General features: G+C 39.3%; 1 protein-coding gene across 2 annotated transcripts in view; it reads left to right on the forward strand.

Annotated features, from left to right (window-relative positions):
• The window catches only part of BRMS1L (BRMS1 like transcriptional repressor), a 46,795-nt gene that overhangs the window by 17,265 nt on the left and 7,893 nt on the right, over positions 1 to 21,637 (forward strand). For both annotated transcript variants that reach the window (XM_030813619.1, XM_030813625.1), the window contains 2 exons: positions 20,085 to 20,181; positions 21,370 to 21,453. In XM_030813619.1, the coding sequence (XP_030669479.1) occupies positions 20,085 to 20,181; positions 21,370 to 21,453 (181 nt within the window). The remainder of the gene's footprint in view (positions 1 to 20,084; positions 20,182 to 21,369; positions 21,454 to 21,637) is intronic.

Raw genomic sequence — 21,637 nt, forward strand, 5'->3', positions numbered from 1 at the left:
TTCCTCATCTTCATGGGTTTATCTACCTTTGGTGTTTGATGTTGGTGACCTTTGGATGGGGTTTCTCTGTGGACGTCCTTTTTGTTGATGTTGATGCTATTCCTTTCTGTTCGTTAGTTTTCCTTGTTAACAGTCAGGCCCCTCTGCTGCAGGTCTGCTGGAGTTTGCTGGAGGTCCACTCTAGACCCTGTTTGCCTGGGTATCACCAGTGGAGCCTGCAAAACAGCAAAGATTGCTGCCTGTTCCTTCCTCTGGAAGCTTCGTCCCAGAGGGGCACCCGCCAGATGCCACCTGGAGCTCTCCTGTGTGAGGTGTCAGTCCACCCTGGCTGGGAGGTGTCTCCCAGTCTAGAGGCACAGGGGTCAGGGACCCACTTGAGGAGGCAGTCTGTCCCTTAGCAGAGCTTGAGCGCTGTGCTGGGAGAAGATCCACCGCTCTCTTTAGAGCTGGCAGGCAGGAATGTTTATGTTTGCTGAAGCTGTGCCCATAGCCACCCCTTCCCCCAGGTGCTGTGTCCCAGGGAGATGGGAATTTTATCTATAAGCCCCTGACTGGGGCTGCTGCCTTTCTTTCAGAGATGCCCTGCCCAGAGAGGAGGAATCTGGAGAGGCAGTCTGGCTACAATGGCTTTGTGGCACTGCCATGGGCTCCGCCCAGTTGCAACTTCCTGGTGGCTTTGTTTGCACTGTGAGGGGAAAACTGTCTACTCAAGTCTCAGTAATGGCGGACGCCCTTCCCCTCACCAAGCTCAAGTGTCCTAGGTCAACTTCAGACTGCTGTGCTGGCAGTGAGAATTTCAAGCCATTGGATCTTAGCTTGTTGGGCTTCATGGGGGTGGCATCTGCTGAGCAAGACCACTTGGCTCCATGGCTTCAGCCTCTTTTCCAGGGGAGTAAATGGTTCTTTCTTGCTGGTGTTCCAGGTGCCACTGGGGTATGAAAAAAAGCTCCTACAGCTAGCTTGGTGTCTGCCCAAAAGGCTGTAAGTTTTGTGCTTGAAACCCAGGGCCCTGGTGGCCTAGGAACCTGAGGGAATCTCCTGGTCTGTGGATTGTGAAGACCATGGGAAAAGCATAGTATCTGGGCCAGAATGCACCATTCCTCACGGCATAGTCCCTCATGGCTCCCCTTGGCTAGGGGAGGGAGTTCCCCAACACCTTGTGGTTCCCAGGTGAGGTGATGCCCCACCCTGCTTTGGCTCGCCTTCTGTGGGCTGTAGCCACTGTTTAACCAGTCTCAATGAGAGGAACCGGGTACCCTAGTTGGAAATGCAGAAATCACCCGCCTTCTGCATTGATCTTGCTGGGAGCTGCCAACCCGAGCTGTTCCTATTCAACCATCTTGCCAGCCACTGTCAAAAAATTACTTTCGTGTGGTGATGCGTGCCTGTAGTTCCAGCTACTTGAGTTGCTGAGGTGGGAAGATTGCTGAGTCCAAGAGTTCAAGACCAGCCTGGGCAACATAGCAAGACCCCATCACTAAAAAAATTACTTTTTATTTTTTGCTGCTATATCAAAAATAATTTTGTATATTGATATCATATCCAGCCACCTTACATACCTCTCTTTTTAATTAATTTTTTTTTAACTTTAGAGACATAGTCTCACTGTATCGCCCAGGCTGGAGTGCAGTGGCCTGATTATAGCTCACTGCAGCCTTGAACTCCTCTGCTTAAATGATCCTCCCACTTCAGGCTCCTAAGTAGTTAGTACTGTAGGCGTATGCCACCACACCCAGCTAATTGAAAATTTTTTTTTGTAGAGGTAGGATCTCACATATTGCCCAGGGTGGACCTCTGTTCTTAATTCTATTAATTTGCATGCAGATTTTCTTATTTTCCATGTAGCTAATAATGTTATTTATGAATAATAGCAGTTTGTTTCTTTTATTCTCATCTTCCTCTTATTTGTTATACTTGTTTTAATGGCACTGATAGGACCTCCAATACAATATGGAGTAGAAGCAGTGAAAGCAAACATTGTTGTTATATTCTTGCTCTTAAGGGAATGCTTCTAACATTTTTCCAAGAAGTATGATATTTTCTTTTGAGTTTTGGTAAATACTGTTTGTCAAGTTAAAGAAATTTCCTCTTCTTTTTTTCTCAGAATTTTTTTACCAATAGTTGAATTTTAAATGCTTTGTCTGCATCTATTGAATTAGTCGTGGTTTTATTCTCATGATCTGTTGCTGTGGTGACTTTAGGTTGTTAATGGATTTCCTAATGTTAAACCATTCTTGGATTCCAGGAATGATTCTTTTTCTTCTGTGTTTGCAAGTGAGATTTAATTGTCAATTTTTGTACTGTCTTTGATTACAAAATTCATAAACTGAGTTAAGAATATTCTGTATTTTTCTCTTCCCTAGAAGTATATATTTAAGAGTTCAGTAGTTCCATGAGTGTTTTGTACATCGATACATATACGCATACGCACACACACATTTTTTAGAGTTGGGGGGTCTTACTGTGTTGCCCAGGCTGGAGCGCAGTGGCTGTTCACCAGCGTGATCATAGTGCACTGCAGCCTTGAATTCCTGGCCTCAAGCAGTCCTCCCATCTCAACCTCCCGAGTAGCTGAGACTATGCCACTGCACCTGGCTATGATATGGATTTTTAATAGTGTCACACTCAATAAGTTGTAAGAAAGTAGATAGAACTCATTTTGGTGAATTATTTGAGAGTGAGTTTACAGCATGATGCACTATTACCCGAGTCCTTTAATGTATATTAGAAACAAATGAGGAACATTCTTTTACATAACCAAAGTATAGTCATCAAAGTCAGGAAATGGGTTGGGTGCAGTGGATCATGCCTGTAGTCCCAGCACTTTGGGAGCCTGAGGTGGAAGGACTGCTTGAGCTCAGGAGTTTGAGACTAGCCTGGGTAACAAAGCAAGACCCTGTCCCTATAAAACAAAACCAAACCAAAACAAAACAAAAAAACTGGGCATGGTGGCACACACCTGTAGTCCCAGCTACTCAGGAGGCTGAGGCAGAGGATTGCTTGAGCCCAGGATGTTGAGGCTGCAGTGAGCCATGATTGTGCCACCACACCCCAGCATTGGTGACAGAGTGAGATCCTGTCTAAAAAAAAAAAAAAAGAAAAAAATCAGACCACATGTTGTCATTGTCATTGCATTTAGTTTTCATGTCTTTTTAGTCTCCTTCAGTGTGAAACAATTCCTTAGTCTTTTCTAAACTTTCATGATCTTTACATTTTTGAAAATTTCAGGTCAGGCCAGTTATTTTGTAGATTGTTCCTCAGTTTTGAGTTGGTCTGCTATTTCTTCATGATTAGAATCAGGTTTTGCAACTGGCAGAAAAATCCCAGCAGTGATGCTGTGTTCTTCTCATTGAATTCTGTCAAGCAGTACACAGTTTTGATATGTATCATTATTGGTGATATCCACTTTGTTCACTTGATTTAAGTAATGTCTTCCAGGTTTCCCCAGGTAAATTTACTTTTTTCCCATTGTGACAAATATTTTGAGGAGAAGGACTTTGAAAGTATGCAAATACCTTGTTCCTCATAACACATTCAATTAATTAATTTATATAAATATGTACTCCTTTTTTAAGCTCATTTTTTGGTCTACTTTGTCTTTCCTTTACTGAGGGAAACATGTCAGAATTTCTGTCATGGTGGATTTGTTTATATTGCTGTTTTTTTAAAAAACAAAAAAAAAAAAACAAAAAAAACAAAATGCAGGGTCTCCCTTTGTTGCCTAGGCTGGAGTGCAGTGGCGTGATCACAGCTCACTGCAACATCTGCCCTCTGAGTTCAAGTGATCCTCTCACCTCAGTATCTCCAGTAGCTGGGACTGTAGCCATGTGTCACCAGCCTGGCTACTTTTTATTTTTATTTTTTGTAGAGATGCGGTTTTGTCATCTTGCCCTGGCTGGTCTCGAACTCCTGGGCTCAAGCGATCTGCCACCTTGGCCTCCCAAAGTGCTCAAATTACAGGCCTAAGCCACTGCACCTGGCCATCTCTTTGTATTTTTTTTTCAGTTTTCTTCTTCTTCTTTCTTTTATTAGAAACAGGGTTTCTGTTACCCAGGCTTGAGTGCAGTGGCACGACCATAGCTCATTGAAGCCACGAACTCTGGAGCTCAAATGATCCTGCACCTCAGTCTCCCAAGTACCTGGGACTATAGGTGTGTGCCACTGTGCCCAGCTAATTTTTAAAAATATTTTGTAGAGATAGAGTCTCACTTTGTTGCCCAGGCTGAATTTCCTTCTTTATTTCCTAAAAAGTCCAACGTATCATTCTCTTCAAAATAGTAAAGTCATTCACCATGTGAGATTTGGAGGCTAAAGGTACTAATGATGAGGTGCAATACAGTTAGCTGTAGGCACAATGTTGTATGGCAGATCTCTAGAACTTAATCATCTGGCATACTGAGACTTTATACCTGTTGAATAGCAACTCCTCATTTCCCCCTCCGCCACACCTGGCAACCACCATTCTATTCTCTGCTTCTGTGTGTCTGACTAGTTTATATACCTCACACAAGTGGTATCCACTATTTTCCTCCGTGACTGGCTTATTTCACTTAGCATGATGTCAATATGCTGCTGATAATGATAGGATTTCCTTCTATTCTAAGGCTGAATAATATTCTCTTGTATGTATTGACTACATTTTCTTTACCCCATTCATCTGTCTGTGGGTATTTAGGTTGTTTCCACATCTTTGCTCTTATAAATAGTGCTGCAATGAATGTGGGAGTACACATATTTCTTTGAGATCCCGATTTCATTTCTTTAGATTTAATACCCAGAAGTGGGATTGCTGGATCATATGATATTTTTTTCAGGATGCTCCAGACTGTTTTCTTTTTAAAAAAGTAATTAATTTTAAATTGACAAATGTTAAAATTGTGTATACTTAAGGTGTATAGCATGATGTTTTGATATATGTATATGTTGTGGAATGATTAAGTCAAGTTAATTAACATATCCATCACCTCACACACCATTTGTTTTGTGATGAGAACATTTAGAACCTACTCTCTTAGCAAGTTTCCAGTATACAATACATTATTATTATTATTATTAGTTTTTTTTATTTTTAGAGATGGGAGTCTTTCTGTGTTGCTCCGGCTGGCCTTGAACTCTTGGCCTCAAGTGAGCCCGTTGCTTCAGCCTTCCAAGTAGCTGGGACTACAGGTGTGCACCACTGCATCTGGCTACAATACATTATTATTACCTGTTATAATATTATCCTGTGCAATAGATCTCCAGAACTTATTCCCCCTGTCTAATTGAAATTTTGTACCCTTTGGTGAACATTTCCCATACCCTGCCCCACTGCCCACTCCCACATTTCTTGGTAACCACCATTCTACTCTTCTGTGAGTTTGATTTTTTTTTAGATCCTACATGTAAATGAGATCATATTTATCTTTCTATGCCTGACTTATTTAACTTTAGTAATGTCCTCTAGGTTCATTCATGTTGTCACACAAGTGACAGGATTTCCTTCTGTTTTAAGGCTGAATAGCATTCTGTTGTGTGTATATATATCAATTTTCTTTATCCATTCATCCATTGATGGACACTTAACATTTCATCAATGGGTGAACTTCCATATCTTGGAGGTGAATAATGCTGTAGTGAACATGGGAGTGCAGATATGTTTGACATACTGATTTCATTTCCTTTGGATATATACCTAGAAGTGGAATTGCTGGAAATTGTATTTTTTTTCTTTTTAAATTTTTTATAGAGACGGAGTCTCACTGTGTTGCCCAAGCTGACCTCAACTCCTGGGCTCAAGTGATCCTCCCACCTCGGCCTCCCAAAGTACTGGGATTACAGGCATGAGCCACTGTACCCTGGCCTGTAGTTGTATTTTTAAATCTTTGAAACCTCTGTACTGTTTTCCATAATGGCTGTAGTAGTTTAAGTTCCCAACAGTGAACAAGGGCTCCTTTTGCTCCACATTCCTGCTACCAACACTTGTTATCTTTTGTCTTTTTGTTTGTTTTTGAGACAGTCTTGTTCTGTTGCCCAGGCTGGAGTGCAGTGACACGATCATAGCTTACTGCAGCCTCAAACTCCCAGGCTCAAGCAGCTCTCTCACCTCAGCCTCCCAAGTAGGTAGGACTATAGGCATGTGCCACCGTACCTGGCTAGTTTTATTTTATTTTATTTTATTTTTGTGGAGATGGGGTCATGCTTTGTTGCCTAGGCTGGTCTGAAACTCCTGGCCTCAAGTGATCCCCCCAGCTTGGTCTCTCAAAATGTGGAAATTACAGGCATGAACCACTGCACCCAGCTTGTTACCTGTCTTTTTGATAATGGCCATTCTAACGGGTGTAGGGTGATAAATCATTGTTGTTTTGATTTGCATTTCCCTCATGATTAATGATATTGAACATATTTTCATATACCTGTTGTCCATTATATGTTTTTGGGGGAATGCCTATTCAAGTCTTTTGCCCATTTTAAAATCTGATCATTTGGGCTTTTGCTACAGAGTTGAATATTTTCTTTCTTTCTATCTTTTTTTTTTGTTGTTGACACAGAGTCTCATTCTGTCACTCAGGCTGGAGTGCAGTGGTGTGATCTCAGCTCACTGCAACTTCTGTCTCCTGGGATCAAGCGATTCTCGTGCCCCAGCCTCCCCAGTAGCTGGGGCTACAGGCATGTGCCACCAGGCCCGGCTAATTTTTTTTTGTATTTCTGGTAGAGACGGGGTTTCACCATGTTGGCCAGGCTGGTCTTGAACTCCTGATCTCAAGTGATCCACCCACCTCGGCCTCCCAAAGTTCTGAGATTACAGGCATGAGCCACTGTGTCCAGCCAAAGAATTTCTTATATATTTTGGATATTACTGCCTTATCAGATATACGGTTTGCAAATATATTTTCCCATTTAGTAGGTTGCCTTTTCTTTTTTTTTTTTTTTTTTTGAGATGGAGTTTCACTCTTGTTGGTGATCTCGGCTCACCCCAACCTCTGCCTCCTGGGTTCAAGCGATTCCCCTGCCTCAGCCTCCCGAGTAGCTGGGATTACAGGCATGCACCCCACGCCTGGCTAATTTTGTATTCTTAGTAGACATGGCATTTCTCCATGTTGTTCAGGCTAGTCTTGAACTCCTGACCTCAGGTGATCCGCCTGCCTCAGCCTCCCAAACTGCTGGGATTACAGGTGTAAGCCACTGTACCCAGCCTTCAGTAGGTTGCCTTTTCACTCTGTTGTTTTCTTTGCTGTGCAGAAGCTTTTTAGTTTTGGTAGTCTCACTTGTCTATTTTTGCTTTTGTTGACTGTGCTTTTTGTGTCATATCAAAGAAAGCAGTGCCAAGACCAGTGTCATGAAGCTTATCTTCTGTTTTATTCAAGGAGCTTTACAGTTTCAGTTTTATGTTTCAGCTTTTACATTCAGCTCTTATGTTTAAGTCTTTAATCTGCTTTGATTTTATTTTTGTGTGTGTTGTACAATAAGGGTCCAATTTCATTCTTTTGCATGTGGGTATCCAATTTTCCCAACATCATTTTATTTTTGGATTTTAACATTGATTTAATAATCTTATTTAATGTACAGTTCTTATAAAAGTTGTCCCCCAAAACATCATTTAGTTTTGTTTTGTTCAGTTTTATTTTTCAACTATTCCTGGACCCACCCAAGGATCAAGCACAGAATTTGGTTTCTTGTATCTTTTGTTTCCTTCACTTCTTAGCTCCCTCTTATTTATTGCTTTGCCTTTCCTGGTCTTGACATTGTTGAAAAGTCCAGGAAGATTATCTTGGAGGTTTCACAGTCTGATTTGTCTTTTGCTTCCTCATGATTAGACTCAGATTTAATATATTTGGCAAGAATAGCTTATGGATAATGTCCTGTACTTCCCATTAGCATCTGGTGGATTTGTTTCATTACAAGTTATTATTTGATCCCTTGGTTAAGGTGAAACCTCAGAGATGTCAGTCTACAGGAGAAAGGTTGAATAAACTCTGCTACATTCCTGCAATGGAGTACCATGAGGATGTAAAAAGGAATGAGGAAGATCTCTATGAATTGACATGAAGTGATTTCCAGATGTCTAAACAAAAAAGCATGGCAAAAAAAAAAAAAAAAAAAGAGGTGTAGATACTGTGCTAGTCTTTAAAAAAGAGGGATAGAAATATAAATACTTGTCTATATTGCTTGCTTATTTTTGTGAAAAGAAGTACAAACAGCTAGTGAAAAAACCTGCAGGAGACCTACAGGAGAGAGAGAGGAAGGGCAAGAAGACAGGAGGAGGATTAAGATTTCTTTTAAGAATTCCTTGGCATGTGGTTTTAACTTTTAAGCATACAAGTGTTTTTCATAGAAAATATAATAAATTGAGAGAAATAATTGTTGGAAAGGATGTGGAGGCATGGAAACCCCTGTGTACTGTTGGTGGGAATGTCAATTGGTACAGCCATTTTGGAAAACAGTATGGAGGTACCTCAGAAAATTAAAAGTAGAACCACCATATGAGCCAGCAACCCCACTTCCAGGCATACATCTGAAGAAAACGAAACCAGTGGCTCAAAGAGATATGTGCACTCCCTTGTTCATTGTAGCATTCCAACACCATCTTTTGAAAAGACTGTTTTTTTCCCATTCTTGGCACCCTTGTTGAAGATCACTTGACTATACATAGATGGGTTTATTTCGGGGCTCCCTATTCTGTTCCATTGGTCTGTATGACAGTACTATACTGTTTTGATTATTGTAGCTTTGTAATATATTTTGAAATGAAGTAATGTGATGGTTCCAGCTTTGTCTTGCTCAACATTATTTTGGCTGTCTGGAGTCCTTTGTGGTTCCATTATGAATTTTAGAATTGTTTTTTCTATTTCTGTAAAAAATGCCACTGTCATGACAGAACATGAACCAGAAAAAAGAAAAACCCACTGGTGTTATTTTTTGATGAGACAATGTCTTGCTCTATCACTTAGGCTGGAATGCAGTGTCATGATCATACCCACTGTAGCCTTAAACTCGTGGACTCAAGTGATCCTCCCAAGTCAGTCTTCTAAGTATAATAGTTGGAATTACAGGCATGTGCCACCTTGCATAGCTCCAGTGGTATTTTGATAGGGATTGTGTTGAATCTGTAAATCACTTTGAGTAGTATTGACATTGTAACAATATAAGTCTTCCAGTCCACGAACTCTGATGTATTTCCATTTGTGTCTTCTTTAATTTCTTTTATTGATGTTTGTCGTTTTCAATATACAACTCTTTCAGCTCTTAGGTTAAATAATTGTTTTATTCCTAATTGTTTATTCCTAATTGTTTTATTGTTGTAGTTGTAAATGGGATTGTTTTCTTAAATTTCTAATATCGGCCAGGCGCGGTGGCTCATGCCTGTAATCCCAGCACTTTGGGAGGCTGAGGCGGGGGGATCACAAGGTCAGGAGATCAAGACCATTTTGGCTAACACGGTGAAACCCCATCTCTACTAAAAATACAAAAAATTAGCCGGGCGCGGTGGCGGTCGCCTGTAATCCCAGCTACTCAAGAGGCTGAGGCAGGAGAATGGCGTGAACCCAGGAGGCGGAGCTTGCAGTGAGCCGAGATAGCGCCACTGCAGTCCAGCCTGGGCAAAAGAGCGAGACTCCGTCTCAAAAAAAAAAAAAAAAAATTTCTAATATCTCCTTGTATTTCTATCAGTCTTTGTTTTATATCTGTCTCTCTCTCTCTCTCTCTATATATATATATAGAGAGAGAGAGAGAGACTATTATCATACTCACACATTTTAGAATTTTTATATCCTTCTAAAAATGTATTATTTATCCTTTTTTAATGCTCTTCTGTCCATGTTTCAGAGACAGAAAAACATTAAAAAGGGATTTAAAAAGTCTATTTTGTCTGATAATTAAAACGGCCACCTTAGTTTTATTTGGCATGGCATTTGTCTGATACAATTTTTTTTCATTTTTTTAAAACCTTTTTTTCTGGCCTTGTATTTTATGTTATCACTTATTTTATTTTATTATTATACTTTAGGTTTTAGGGTACATGTGCATAATGTGCAGGTTTGTTACATATGTATCCACGTGCCGTGTTGATTTCCTGCACCCATTAACTCGTCATTTAGCATTAGGTATATCTTCTAATGCTGTCCCTCCCCCCTCCCCCCAACCCTCAACAGTCCCTGGAGTGTGATGTTCCCCTTCCTGTGTCCATGAGTTCTGATTGTTCAATTCCCACCTATGAGTGAGAACATGCGGTGTTTGGTTTTTTGTCCTTGCGATAGTTTACTGAGAATGATGTTTTCCAGTTTCAACCATGTCCCTACAAAGGACATGAACTCATCATTTTTTATGGCTGCATAGTATTCCATGGTGTATATGTGCCACATTTTCTTAATCCAGTCTATCGTTGTTGGACATTTGGGTTGGTTCCAAGTCTTTGCTATTGTGAATAGTGCCACAATAAACATACGTGTGCATGTGTCTTTATAGCAGCATGATTTATAGTCCTTTGGGTATATACCCAGTAATGGGACGGCTGGGTCAAATGGTATTTCTAGTTCTAGATCCCTGAGGAATCGCCACACTGACTTCCACAATGGTTGAACTAGTTTACAGTCCCACCAACAGTGTAAAAGTGTTCCTATTTCTCCACATCCTCTCCAGCACCTGTTGTTTCCTGACTTTTTAATGATCGCCATTCTAACTGGTGTGAGATGGTATCTCATTGTGGTTTTGATTTGCATTTCTCTAATGGCCAGTGATGATGAGCATTTTTTCATGTGTTTTTTGGCTGCATTAGTCTTCTTTTGAGAAGTGTCTGTTCATGTCCTTCGCCCACTTTTCACTTTTTAAATAGCATATATCTTGATGATTTTTAAAAAATCCATTCTAACTACTTCTACTTTTTAACTGGTAAATTTAGTCCAATTACATTTATAGTGATTATAGTGATTACTTGGATTATGATAATGATGATAATGATGATGATGATGATTTTTTGAGACAGGGTCTCATTGTCGCTCAGCTGCAGTGCAGTGGTATGATTGTGGTTCCCTGCAGCCTGAAACTCCTGAGCTCAAGCAATCCTCTTGCCCCAGCCTCCCAAGTAGCTGTGACTACAGGTGCAAACCACCACACCTGGCTAATTAAGAAAAAAAAAAAAAGTCTTTTTGTACAGGCACAGTCTTGCTATGTTGCCCAGGCTGGGTCTTGAGCTCCTGGGCTCAAGTGATCTTCCTGCCTCAGCCTCCCAAAGTGCTGGGATTATAGGCATTAGCCACTGTGCCCAACCCATATTTTAATATTTAATGCTAACGTATTTTGAGTTTTCCATTTGTTCTGATTTGTCCTTTTTAATTCCCTCATAACTTTTTTGGAGGGGCTGATGTATCAAGTTTTAAAAATTATGTCATAAATTTATACCCTCTATTTCTGTTAGTGATTACCCCCATACCATTTCTATTATTTTAATAATTGCCTTAAATTTTCATCATGCATATGTACATTAATAGAATCTAAAAATTATTAACTCTGCCCACCTTCTTACTATAAAGGACCTTAGAACCCGCTAACTCCAGTTATTCTCTCCCAAATTATAATACAAGTTATAGTTATTGAGTATTTTAGTTCCATCTTGCTTTTTACCCTTCAAATGAGACATTATTTTGGTCTCATATAGTTAGTTCTTTTTAGGTTTATCCGTATTTTATTGGTTTCTTGCTCACTGTTTTTGAGTTACAACCCTTCCATGCAGGCTCCTTTTTGCTTCTTAAAGAACATCCTAGACATCCCTTCACTAAGAGTCTCTTAGTGGTAAAGTCAGTTTTTATTTGTCTGAAAATAGCTTTATTTGGAATAATTCTTGAAGGGAAGTTTAGGGGAATATAAGATTCTAGGATGACAGTTATTTTCTCTTAAAGTTTTTAGGATCTTACTTTCCACAGTCTGTGCTTAAGAGCAAGTCTGCAGTCATTTGTCGATAAGCTGGGTTTCGTTCTTACTGGCCGCATTTAAGCTCTTGGTTGATCTTTGGTTTTTCTGCTATGTGTCCCCATATAGATTATTTTTCTCTCTCCTGACTTGGGTTTGTTGTGCTTTCTGGACTCGTATTTTCCTTCAGTTCTGGAAATTTCTCAGCCATTATATTTTCTGATATTGTCTCTGTTCCATTTTCTCTACTTCCTTCTTCCGGAACTCCATTATCTCTTTATTCAGTAAATTATTATCCGAAGTTCTTTGCTGTCTAAGTCTACTGTTTTTTATTTCTTCCATATCTCACAGCTTATTTCCTATGTTATGATTCTGACCTAAGGCAGACTTTATTGGTAGGAACTCTGAGCACTGGTCAGAGGATGTAGCTCCTCAGTCTCTGCTTTTATTTCTGCTGAATTATTTCAGCTAGACATCATGGTGTGCCATCAGCCAATGACTAATTTTGTGCTTGGGATTTCTTGGAAGGTGCAGGTAGTCTGTGTTTGAATTTCAAGTACATAGAGGTCACGCTTGAGACGACATACTTTCAGGAGAAACTTTTCCCCCCTCTTACTGCCTAGGTAGAGACAGACATATTTCCCTCAGGTGGATCTTTTTGGTTTACTTTTACATTGTAGTCCTTCAGGGCTTTGTGCAGAGATCCCAGTTCCAGTTCCCTAGTCTGCTTAGACCCAGGACCTTTCTCTTTTTCCCAGATAGCCCTGAAAAGCATGCCTCTAGGTTATTGATACCAGCAGATTCCTTTAAGGAAGCCACAGCTTCATCAGGTTAACATGCTGGTTTCTAGCTCCTTGTTGCTTTTGGGTGCTTGGGGATATCCTTATTTTCTTGTTTTTTTGTAGAGATGGGGGGGTCTTGCTATGTTGCCCAGGCTGGTCTTGAACTCCTCTTCTTCAGCAGTTCTCCCACCTCAGCCTCCCAAAGCATTAGGATTACAGGTGTGAGCCATGTGTCAAGCCACAACTTTATTTTCTTAAGAGTTTAAGAATATCTTTAAAAGGATGTTTGTGGTATTTTATCCAGGAAATCTATCTAGGTGTGTTGGGTATCTAGTCCACTGTATTGTAAGAAGCAGAAGTCAACAAGTAGTGTTTTTACTTAAACACATTGGTCTTCTTTCTCTTCTATCATTTTTCAGCTTTGAAAGCCATGGAGATGCTAAATATTAACCTAAATTTCTTCTATTAATAGTTAGTTGTGGCCTGACATTTTTATGTTTAACATGTTAATCTGACATTTTTATGTTTAACATGTTAATCTGTTTTAAATCATCTATTATATAATTAATCTGAAGATACCAATTCTTCAAAGACATTCTAGATAGAGGAAATGAAGCAGGGTGAAAGGTAACCTATCTTTAAAATGCTATTTATTTTATATTTACTCTATCATTTTAATCCTTTCAACAACATTATGGAATAGGAATTATCTTGATTTTATGAGTGGGTTAACTGAGGCTAATAGAAGTTGAGTAATTTGCTCAGGGTCACACAATTAATGAGCAGCAGAACCAGGATTGAAATCCTTTGATCTTTCTACTCATTCATGCAGTCTACCATTTAATCTCAATGTCATTATTCAGGGCTTTTTATCTGCTTATTCTTTTGTTCTTACATTAGACTCATATGGAAATAATTCTGCGAGGCAAGGGAAGTGGAAAGAAGGAAGACACCCTGCCGATTGTCAGAATAAAAGTTTGTTTAGCAGCAGATAGAGAGGAGGGGCAGGACCAGAGACTGGACATGTTCACACAGGCATGCATACAGAAAGTATCCCCAAAACCACAGGGGCAAGAGACAGCAGATGGTTTGTATCAAATTAAGGAAGGAAATCACATGTATAGAATATGACAATGTGCCAGACACTAAGACAGGTGGAGATGCTTTATTTAGGTTATCTCAGTTAAGCCTCACCACAGGGCTTGAGATATGACTATTAAGATCTGACAGCAGGTGGTAGCAAGGTCTCAGAAGCCTTCAGTGTTCATGTTAAGATTCAGGTTCTTAAATTGCTGAAAATTGCTGAAAGCTATTCAGGGTTCTGATCTTTTGGTTATTTATTCACTTAATTTTTTTCTGATTATGACATTAGTAAATGTCTATTGAGAAATAAGTCTAAAGAAAGATAAAATCAACTGTAATCTTCCAATCAGAGGTAATCACTGTTAATAAGTATGTACATTTGTTTTGGGGGTTTTGTTTTTGAGACAGAGTCCTGTTCTGTTGCCCAGGCTAGAGTGTAGTGGCATGATCTTAGCTCACTGCAAACTCTGCCTCCCAGGCTTAAGCTATTCTTGTGCCTCAACCTCCTGAGTAGCTGGGATTACAGCCGGTGTCTGCCACCACACCGGCTAATTTTTTGTATATTTAGTAGATACGGGGTTTGCCATGTTGCCCAGGCTAGTCTCAAACTCCTGGCCTCAAGTGATCCTACCGCCTCAGCCTGGCCTATTTTTTAAAAAAATCTAGCTGGTATGATTTTGTATCCTAACTTATTTTCTCTTTTAAAAAATTTGTTGTGGCTGGGTGCGGTGGCTCACGCCTGTAATCCCAGCACTTTGGGAGGCCAAGGTAGGCGGATCACTTGAGGTCAGGAGTTTGTGACCAGCCTGGCCAATATGATGAAACCCTGTCTCTACTAAAAATAGAAAAATTAGCTGGGCGTGGTCGCATCCACCTGTAATCCCAGCTACTTGGGAGGCTGAGGCAGGAGAATTGCTTGAACCTGGGAGATGGAGGTTGCAGTGAGATGAGATCATGCCACTGCACTCCAGCCAGGGTGACAGAGCAAGACTCCGTCTCAAAAAAAAAAATATGTGTGTGTGTGTGTGTGTGTGTGTGTGTGTGTGTGTATAGTTAGCAGGTAATGTGTGTATACATTTTTGAAGGCATAGCCTTATAATTTATAATGAAAAACGTCAGTCTTCTGTCCTATTTTTAAATTCTATATCCCAGTGGCAATTATATTTCTAACTCGTGTATCAGTTGTTTCTGGAATTTACCCTCATATTCCTTTCTTAAAAAAATTTTTTTTTTTATAGAGATGGGGGTCTTGCTATATTGCCCAGCTGGTTTTGAACCCCTGGCCTCAAGTGATCCTCCTGCTTTGGCCTCCCACAGTGCTGGAATTACAAGTATGAGCCACTGTGCCTGGCCCTCATATTTCTAAATAAAGCAGTTTTAGACATTATCTGTTGGTTTCCTATTATGGAAGCTGAGGATTTTTCTGTTTCATTCTTCTAATACTGTCGTGTTACAATTTTTGTTTTAAATTATAAATATTGTTTACTGAGTCAAGAGTTACATTATGTTTAAAATTTTTCTTGTGTATTTTTTTAAACTTTGGAATTAATAATTGCTTCATTTATCATTTGTTAGTTTTCTCTGTGTTTATCAATTCTTCCCACAGACCTTAGCAGATCTATGAAGGCCTCCTAATGCTGTTTTTTTTTTTTTTTAATTAAGCTAAACATGTACAGTTGTATTGATTTTTCATGAAGCCTGAGTAGTGCACAAAATAAAAAGCATGTTACTTAATGGACTCAAGAAAAGTTAAAAAAAAAAAAAGCCCTGGACCTCTCATAAGTATTTCAACTATATGAAGATTTAAACTCCTGTCCAGTAAAGGTCAAAACTGCTTCTCGCTTTAAAGTTAGGTGTAAACAGTGTCGTCTGATGACTTCTAGAATGACCTAGAAAAACCCCTCATATTTGCTTCTTTCAGACACTGAAGTCCTAATGCTGTTTTCTCTTCGATCAAATGCATCAGTTAATCCATCAGCCTCATTTTCTTCTGAAGGGCTCCCTCCTGGAAGCAACTCCTCTATCCCTCGTGTCCCCTATCCTCCTCCTCCATCTTTCAGATGGAGGCCAGCTGCATCTGTCTTCTTGGAGCATCTCTTTACTAGCAACCTGGATGTCCCCTTCACCTCTCCTCTGCTAGCATCTTATTTTCTCCTTAAGTTTGATAGAGTGTATCTTTCAGTAGCATCCTGAGAAAGGATATCTAGAAGTTAGTTTTTTGAGATTTCTTATATTGCTTGTCTATTGCTTTATAATTAATTACTCCAAAACTTAGTGGCTTAACACAACAATAAACATTTATTATTTTGCAGTCTCAGTGGCCAGGAATTTGGGAGCAACTTAGCTGGATGTTTCTGGCTCAGGGAATCCCATGAAGTTGCAGTGAAGATATCAGCCAGGGATGCAGTCATCTCAAGGCTTGATTGGAGGCTGGAGGATCCGCTTCTAAGGTGACTCACTCACAGGCTGGCAAGTTGTTGCTGGTTCTTGGTGAGAAGCCTTAGTTCTCACATGGGCCTCTCCACAGGCTGATTGAGTGTCCTCATAACCTGGTACCCAAGTTCTTCCAGACTTAGTGATCCAAGATAGCAAGACAGAGGTGACTGTTTTTATGACCTAGATTTCTGCCACATTCTGTTCATTAGAAGTCAGTTGCTACATCTTACCCATTTTTTTTTTTTTTTTTTTTTTTTTTTGAGATGGAGCCTTGCTTAGTCACCCAGGCTGGAGTGCAGTGGTGCAATCTCGGATCACTGCAACCTCCACCGTTCGGGTTCAAGTGGTTCTCCTGCCTCAGCCTCCCGAGTAGCTAGGGTTACAGGTGCCTGCACCATGCCCGGCTTTTTTTTTCCTTTTTTGTAGTAGAGACTGGGTTTCACCATGTTGGCCAGGCTGGTCTTGAACTCCTGACCTCAAGTGATCCGCCAGCCTCAGCCTCCCAAAGTGCTGGGAGTACAGGCATGAGCCACCATGCCTGGCCCATCCTACCCGTATTCAAGAAAGAGTATTAGTCTCTACCATTTGAAGTTAGGAGTATCAAAGGATTATTGGACATGTTTTAAAACCACCACATCTTTCCTGTCCGAAAACATCTTAACTCTCACACTTAAGAGTATGGAATTCTATATAGAAATCATGTTTTCTCAGAATTTTGAAGGCATTGTTCCATTATCTTCTAGCTTCCAGCATTGCTTTTGTAAAGTCTCTTACCGTTTTGATTCCTGATCCTTTGTACATGAACTGTTTTCTTCCTGAATACTTTTAGGATCTTCTCTTTATTCTTGTCTTGGTGTTGTGGGATTGTGAGATGATGTGCTTTGATGTGGTCTTTTTTTGTTCATGGTGCTGGATACCCAGAGGAACTTTTGATTTTATGTATTTATTTATTTGAATTTTTTTTTTAAAGAGACAGAGTCTCGCTCTATTGCCCAGGCTTGAGTACAGTGGTGCAATCATAGCTCATTGCAGCCTCCAACTCCTGGGCTCAAGTAATCCTCCTGCCTCAGTTGCCTGAGTAGCTGGGACTACAGGCCCACGCTGCCATGCTTAACTAATTTAAAAAAATATTTTGTAGAGATGGGGTCTCATTATATTGCTTAAGCTGGTCTCAAACTCCTGGGCTCAAGTGATCCTCCTGCCTCCGTATCCCAAAGTGCTGGAATATAGGTGTGTGCCATTGTGCCTGACCAGATGAACTTTTTAATAAAAAAATTCATATCTTCAGTTCTGGGAAATTTCTTATATATTGTTTCTTTAATATTTTCTTTTAGCTTTCATTTTATAAATTTAATTCTTTAGTCCATTTACTTTTATGTGTAATGTAAATTATGTATAATGTAAAGCAAAAAATATTCAGGATATAGTTAAAATCATTTTTCTTTTTTTTTTTGAGACAGTCTTGCTCTGTCACCCAGGCTGGAGTGCAGTGGCGTGATCTCAGCTTACTGCAACCTCCACCTTCTGGGCTCAAGCAATTCTAGTGCCTCAGCCTCCTGAGTAGCTGGGATTACAGGTGTCTACCACCATGTCCGGATAATTTTTTTGTATTTCTGGTAGAGAAGACAACGAGGTTTCACCACGTTGGCCAGGCTGGTTTCGAACTCCTGACCTCAAGTGATCCACCTGCCTCAGCTTCCCAAAGTGCTAGGATTACAGGCATGAGCCACTGTGGCTGGCCTAAACTCATTTTTCTCTTGTCATTTATTGTTGTCAAATTTCCAGATGATTTGAAAAGTCACCTTTGTCATTTCCGCATAGCCAGAGTCTGTTTCTGAGTTTTAAAATTCTATTCTGCATTTTTTTTTATTCCAATGCAGTATGCTTAAAAAAAAAAACAAAACAAAAAACTACTGTAGCTTTTTAATGGGTCACTCTCTGATAATAATTAGCCTATGAAAATCTTCCAGGGCTCCAGTCCTGATAGAAGTTGAGAATTGTGAGGTATCTAACTCAGGGAACTGCCAAAGAGGAGTTGGTTCTGAATACAGGTCAGTGTGAGGTCGGTACAGTAATGGAAGCTTGGGGCCACTTTCCTGGGGCTCTTTAAAGCTCTCCTGATGAGAAACAGCATAGGCGTCAGCCTGGGAAAGGGGTTATTAGTGAGCAGGATCAGTAAGTCTAGATGTGAAGACTAGAGGGATGTGGGATCTTGAAACCAAACCTATACTTACGAGTAGTATTTTTTTAAAAGCCAAAATAACTATTGAACATAGAAACCTCCACAGCCACCAAAGCAAGAGAGTTTGCCCCCTTCTTTTCCATATATCTTCTAGCTGTTCCATTAGGGCTTCATTTTCCCTTCAGGGGAGCTTTTTGAGGGTCTTGAGAAGCTGGAGAAAAGGGAGAGAAGTTTCCAAGAAAAAGAAAAATAAGAATGAGAATGGATTCATGGCAGTTCTACTTTAAAGTATACTTCTGATATCTTTAGAGATGCCTTCAGTGCTTCAAACATTTCAGTTTCATTGTGGCTTTTTAAAAAATAATAAAGAATGTTTAGTGGATTTTTTAAAGAATTTCTGCTTGACCTAATTTGTCAATAGGAAGAAAAGATAATACACCAATTAATTGTTCATATTTTTAACAGCAAAGGGCTTATCACTCCAGCTTTGCATTTAGAGTCATCTTTGGTTGGGGAGATTGGATCTATTTATAGCTGCCACCACGGTCTTGTGGAGGGGGACTGCTCTCCCTTTTTCTCTGATATTTTCCAAGTCTTGTAGCACAATATAGATAAAGCTGGAATATTTCATAAGACTTTACTAAAGGCAAGAGAACAAGCAAAAGGAAGTAAGCACAGAGAACAGCATGCAATGAAACCATGTTTGGTATGAAATCTAGTTTTAGTTTTCAGCTTTGCTTTCTCCTTAGCACCTGGCTTGCCTCAAATTCATAAGCCATCTTTTCCCTGACACTCAGGAAACCCTTCAAGCATGTATAATTTCTAAATTTCAAACTCAAGAGAGAGGGTTTCATGATTGACACCAGGAATGCAGCCTACATGGGTGTGGACTATGTTTTCTACATGTAGTCATATCCAACCATATCCCAATAGCTTCCGCAAGACAGTCATATCTAGCTATATCCAGTCATCTAATATCCTTCACTAGAGGTAACATGTGGCCATAGGTTTTTTTATGTAATCTTTATATATTATGTACATTTTATGGCTTTTTAAATTAGGGCTACAGTATTATATAATTAAAAACATGGACTAGAGCTAGTAGATCTGGGTTCTAGTCTATTTGCCAGTCTTGTATGTTTTAGCAATTCAATCTGTCTATAGTTTTGTAGAGAGATTTGGATATGATTAGTCTGTAATTTTATAATTTAGACTATAATTGAATTATTTTAAATAATTATAAAATTTGTACTTGAATCTTTCTCTTTGCCTATTTTAATATGATGCTGAGATATTAGTGAGGCATAATGACCCAATTATTATTCCTGTGAGAAAATATGATCCATTTTATAATGATATACTTTATAGGATAAGTTTTCCATTATGGTGACAGATGGGACCTACTTATATTTAAAAGGGGCCATAGGAGTTTGCTATGAGTTTTTTATAAAGTAAATATTTACCTCTAAATGTACCTCACACATAATTTAGATGTTCTTATACAGAATGTAATTGCATGTAGTTAGATCTATGTATAGATTCTATATTTTCTAGTTTTATTTCTTTCATGTATTTGACATTTCTTCTTTAAAATTTTTAATTGAATTGAAAAAGCAAACAAAAGCATCATATATTAAAGTACTTTAAGTTACTTGGTACTCTTAGTTAAGATGCACCAATTTTTTTCTTTCTACTTAAGTATAATGTGTTTTTCTCCCCAGAGTGAGAAGCTGTTGCTATATGATACAGTCCAGAGTGAACTAGAGGAGAAGATAAGGAGGCTTGAAGAGGATAGGCACAGCATTGATATTACCTCAGGTAAGGAGAATGATGTGATTGTGATGTTTGAGTGGCACCAAACCTTTGGTTTACTGCAGTGTCTTATCATATCTTAGTCTTCTAATATTAATATTACATAAATGAAATGTCCCAGCAAAGGAGAAAAGGGGAAGAGCTCTAAAGTGATGGTGATTATATTGTTATTGTAATTTGAATTCACACTTTAGAAAGATGTAAAAAATGGAGCACATGACAAGGGACGAAACAGAAGTATGACAGGAACCTACTGGCAGAATAGTGTCAGGGCTGGGTGTGGTGCTGCACATCTACATCTATAGTCCCAGGTATGCAGGAGACTGAGGTGGAAGCATCCTTTGGTCCCAGGAGTTCAAGATTGCAGTGAGCCATGATGGCGCCATTGCACTCCAGACTGGGCAACCTTGTCTCCAAAAAAAAAAAAAAAAAAAAAGAATAGTATTGGCAGTTAGCTGTAGTATATGTTTTTCCTTTTAAGTCTTGAAAGACTATCATGTGGAAGAAGGAATGAAAACCTTTTTGACATCATACAAGGTAGGACAAACTGATAGAAGTTATAGGGAAGTAGATTTTTGTTTCAGAAAAAGGAATAACTTATTAATGATTAGATCAGTCCAGTGTGAAATTGGCTTTTTCAGGGTATTACAGAAAGGTTTTCTGCATTGAGTGGAAGGTCTACTAGGTTATCCTACAGTTCTTGAGTATATATTACTTTATCTGTTATAAAGGTTACTTCTCTATAGGGTAGGCATGGTGGAGTCAGATAAGCTGAGCTCTACTGCCAGTGCTCCCTCACTTACTAGTCTGGTGACCATGGACAGTTATTTCACTTTTCTAAATCAGTCTCCTTGTCTGTAAAAGGAAAGTAATAAGAATACTTACCTCAGTGGTAGCTTTGAGGATTAGGTGAGACAACGCATGTAATATACGTTTTACAAAGTGCGTGACAATATGGTAATCAGTTCTTAGTCATTAAGTGCCAAATTGATTTTTGCTTTAATAAAGGCAGAGGAAAACTTAAACACGTAGCGCTCATGAAATTATGTACAGCTTAATGTATATATACCCAGCTGCCAATGAAGTTTTGTACGTTTTTACATGTAACTAAATAGCCACCATAAAATTAGAGTCTTTTTTTCCTCCTTTGTTCACCAGAAACCCACTAATACTTCATCTTTATTTACCTGCCAGAGCTGTGGAATGATGAGCTTCAGTCAAGAAAAAAGAGGAAGGATCCTTTCAGTCCTGACAAAAAGAAGCCAGTTGTTGTTTCAGATATCCTTTTTCAAATTTTCTGGTTTCTTTTCCTTGATGTACATTTTTCCATTGTGCATGCCTTTATAACTTTTATTTGTAAACACTGACTTTATTTGCATGATCCTGTAATAAGCAAAAGATGATTTATTTATAAAACCGATTGAAGACAGAGGATATAGTATGTACTTTAGGTCAGGAGAGG

This window comes from Nomascus leucogenys, chromosome 1a, assembly GCF_006542625.1.
Source record: "Nomascus leucogenys isolate Asia chromosome 1a, Asia_NLE_v1, whole genome shotgun sequence".
Classification (NCBI taxonomy): Eukaryota; Metazoa; Chordata; class Mammalia; order Primates; family Hylobatidae; genus Nomascus; species Nomascus leucogenys.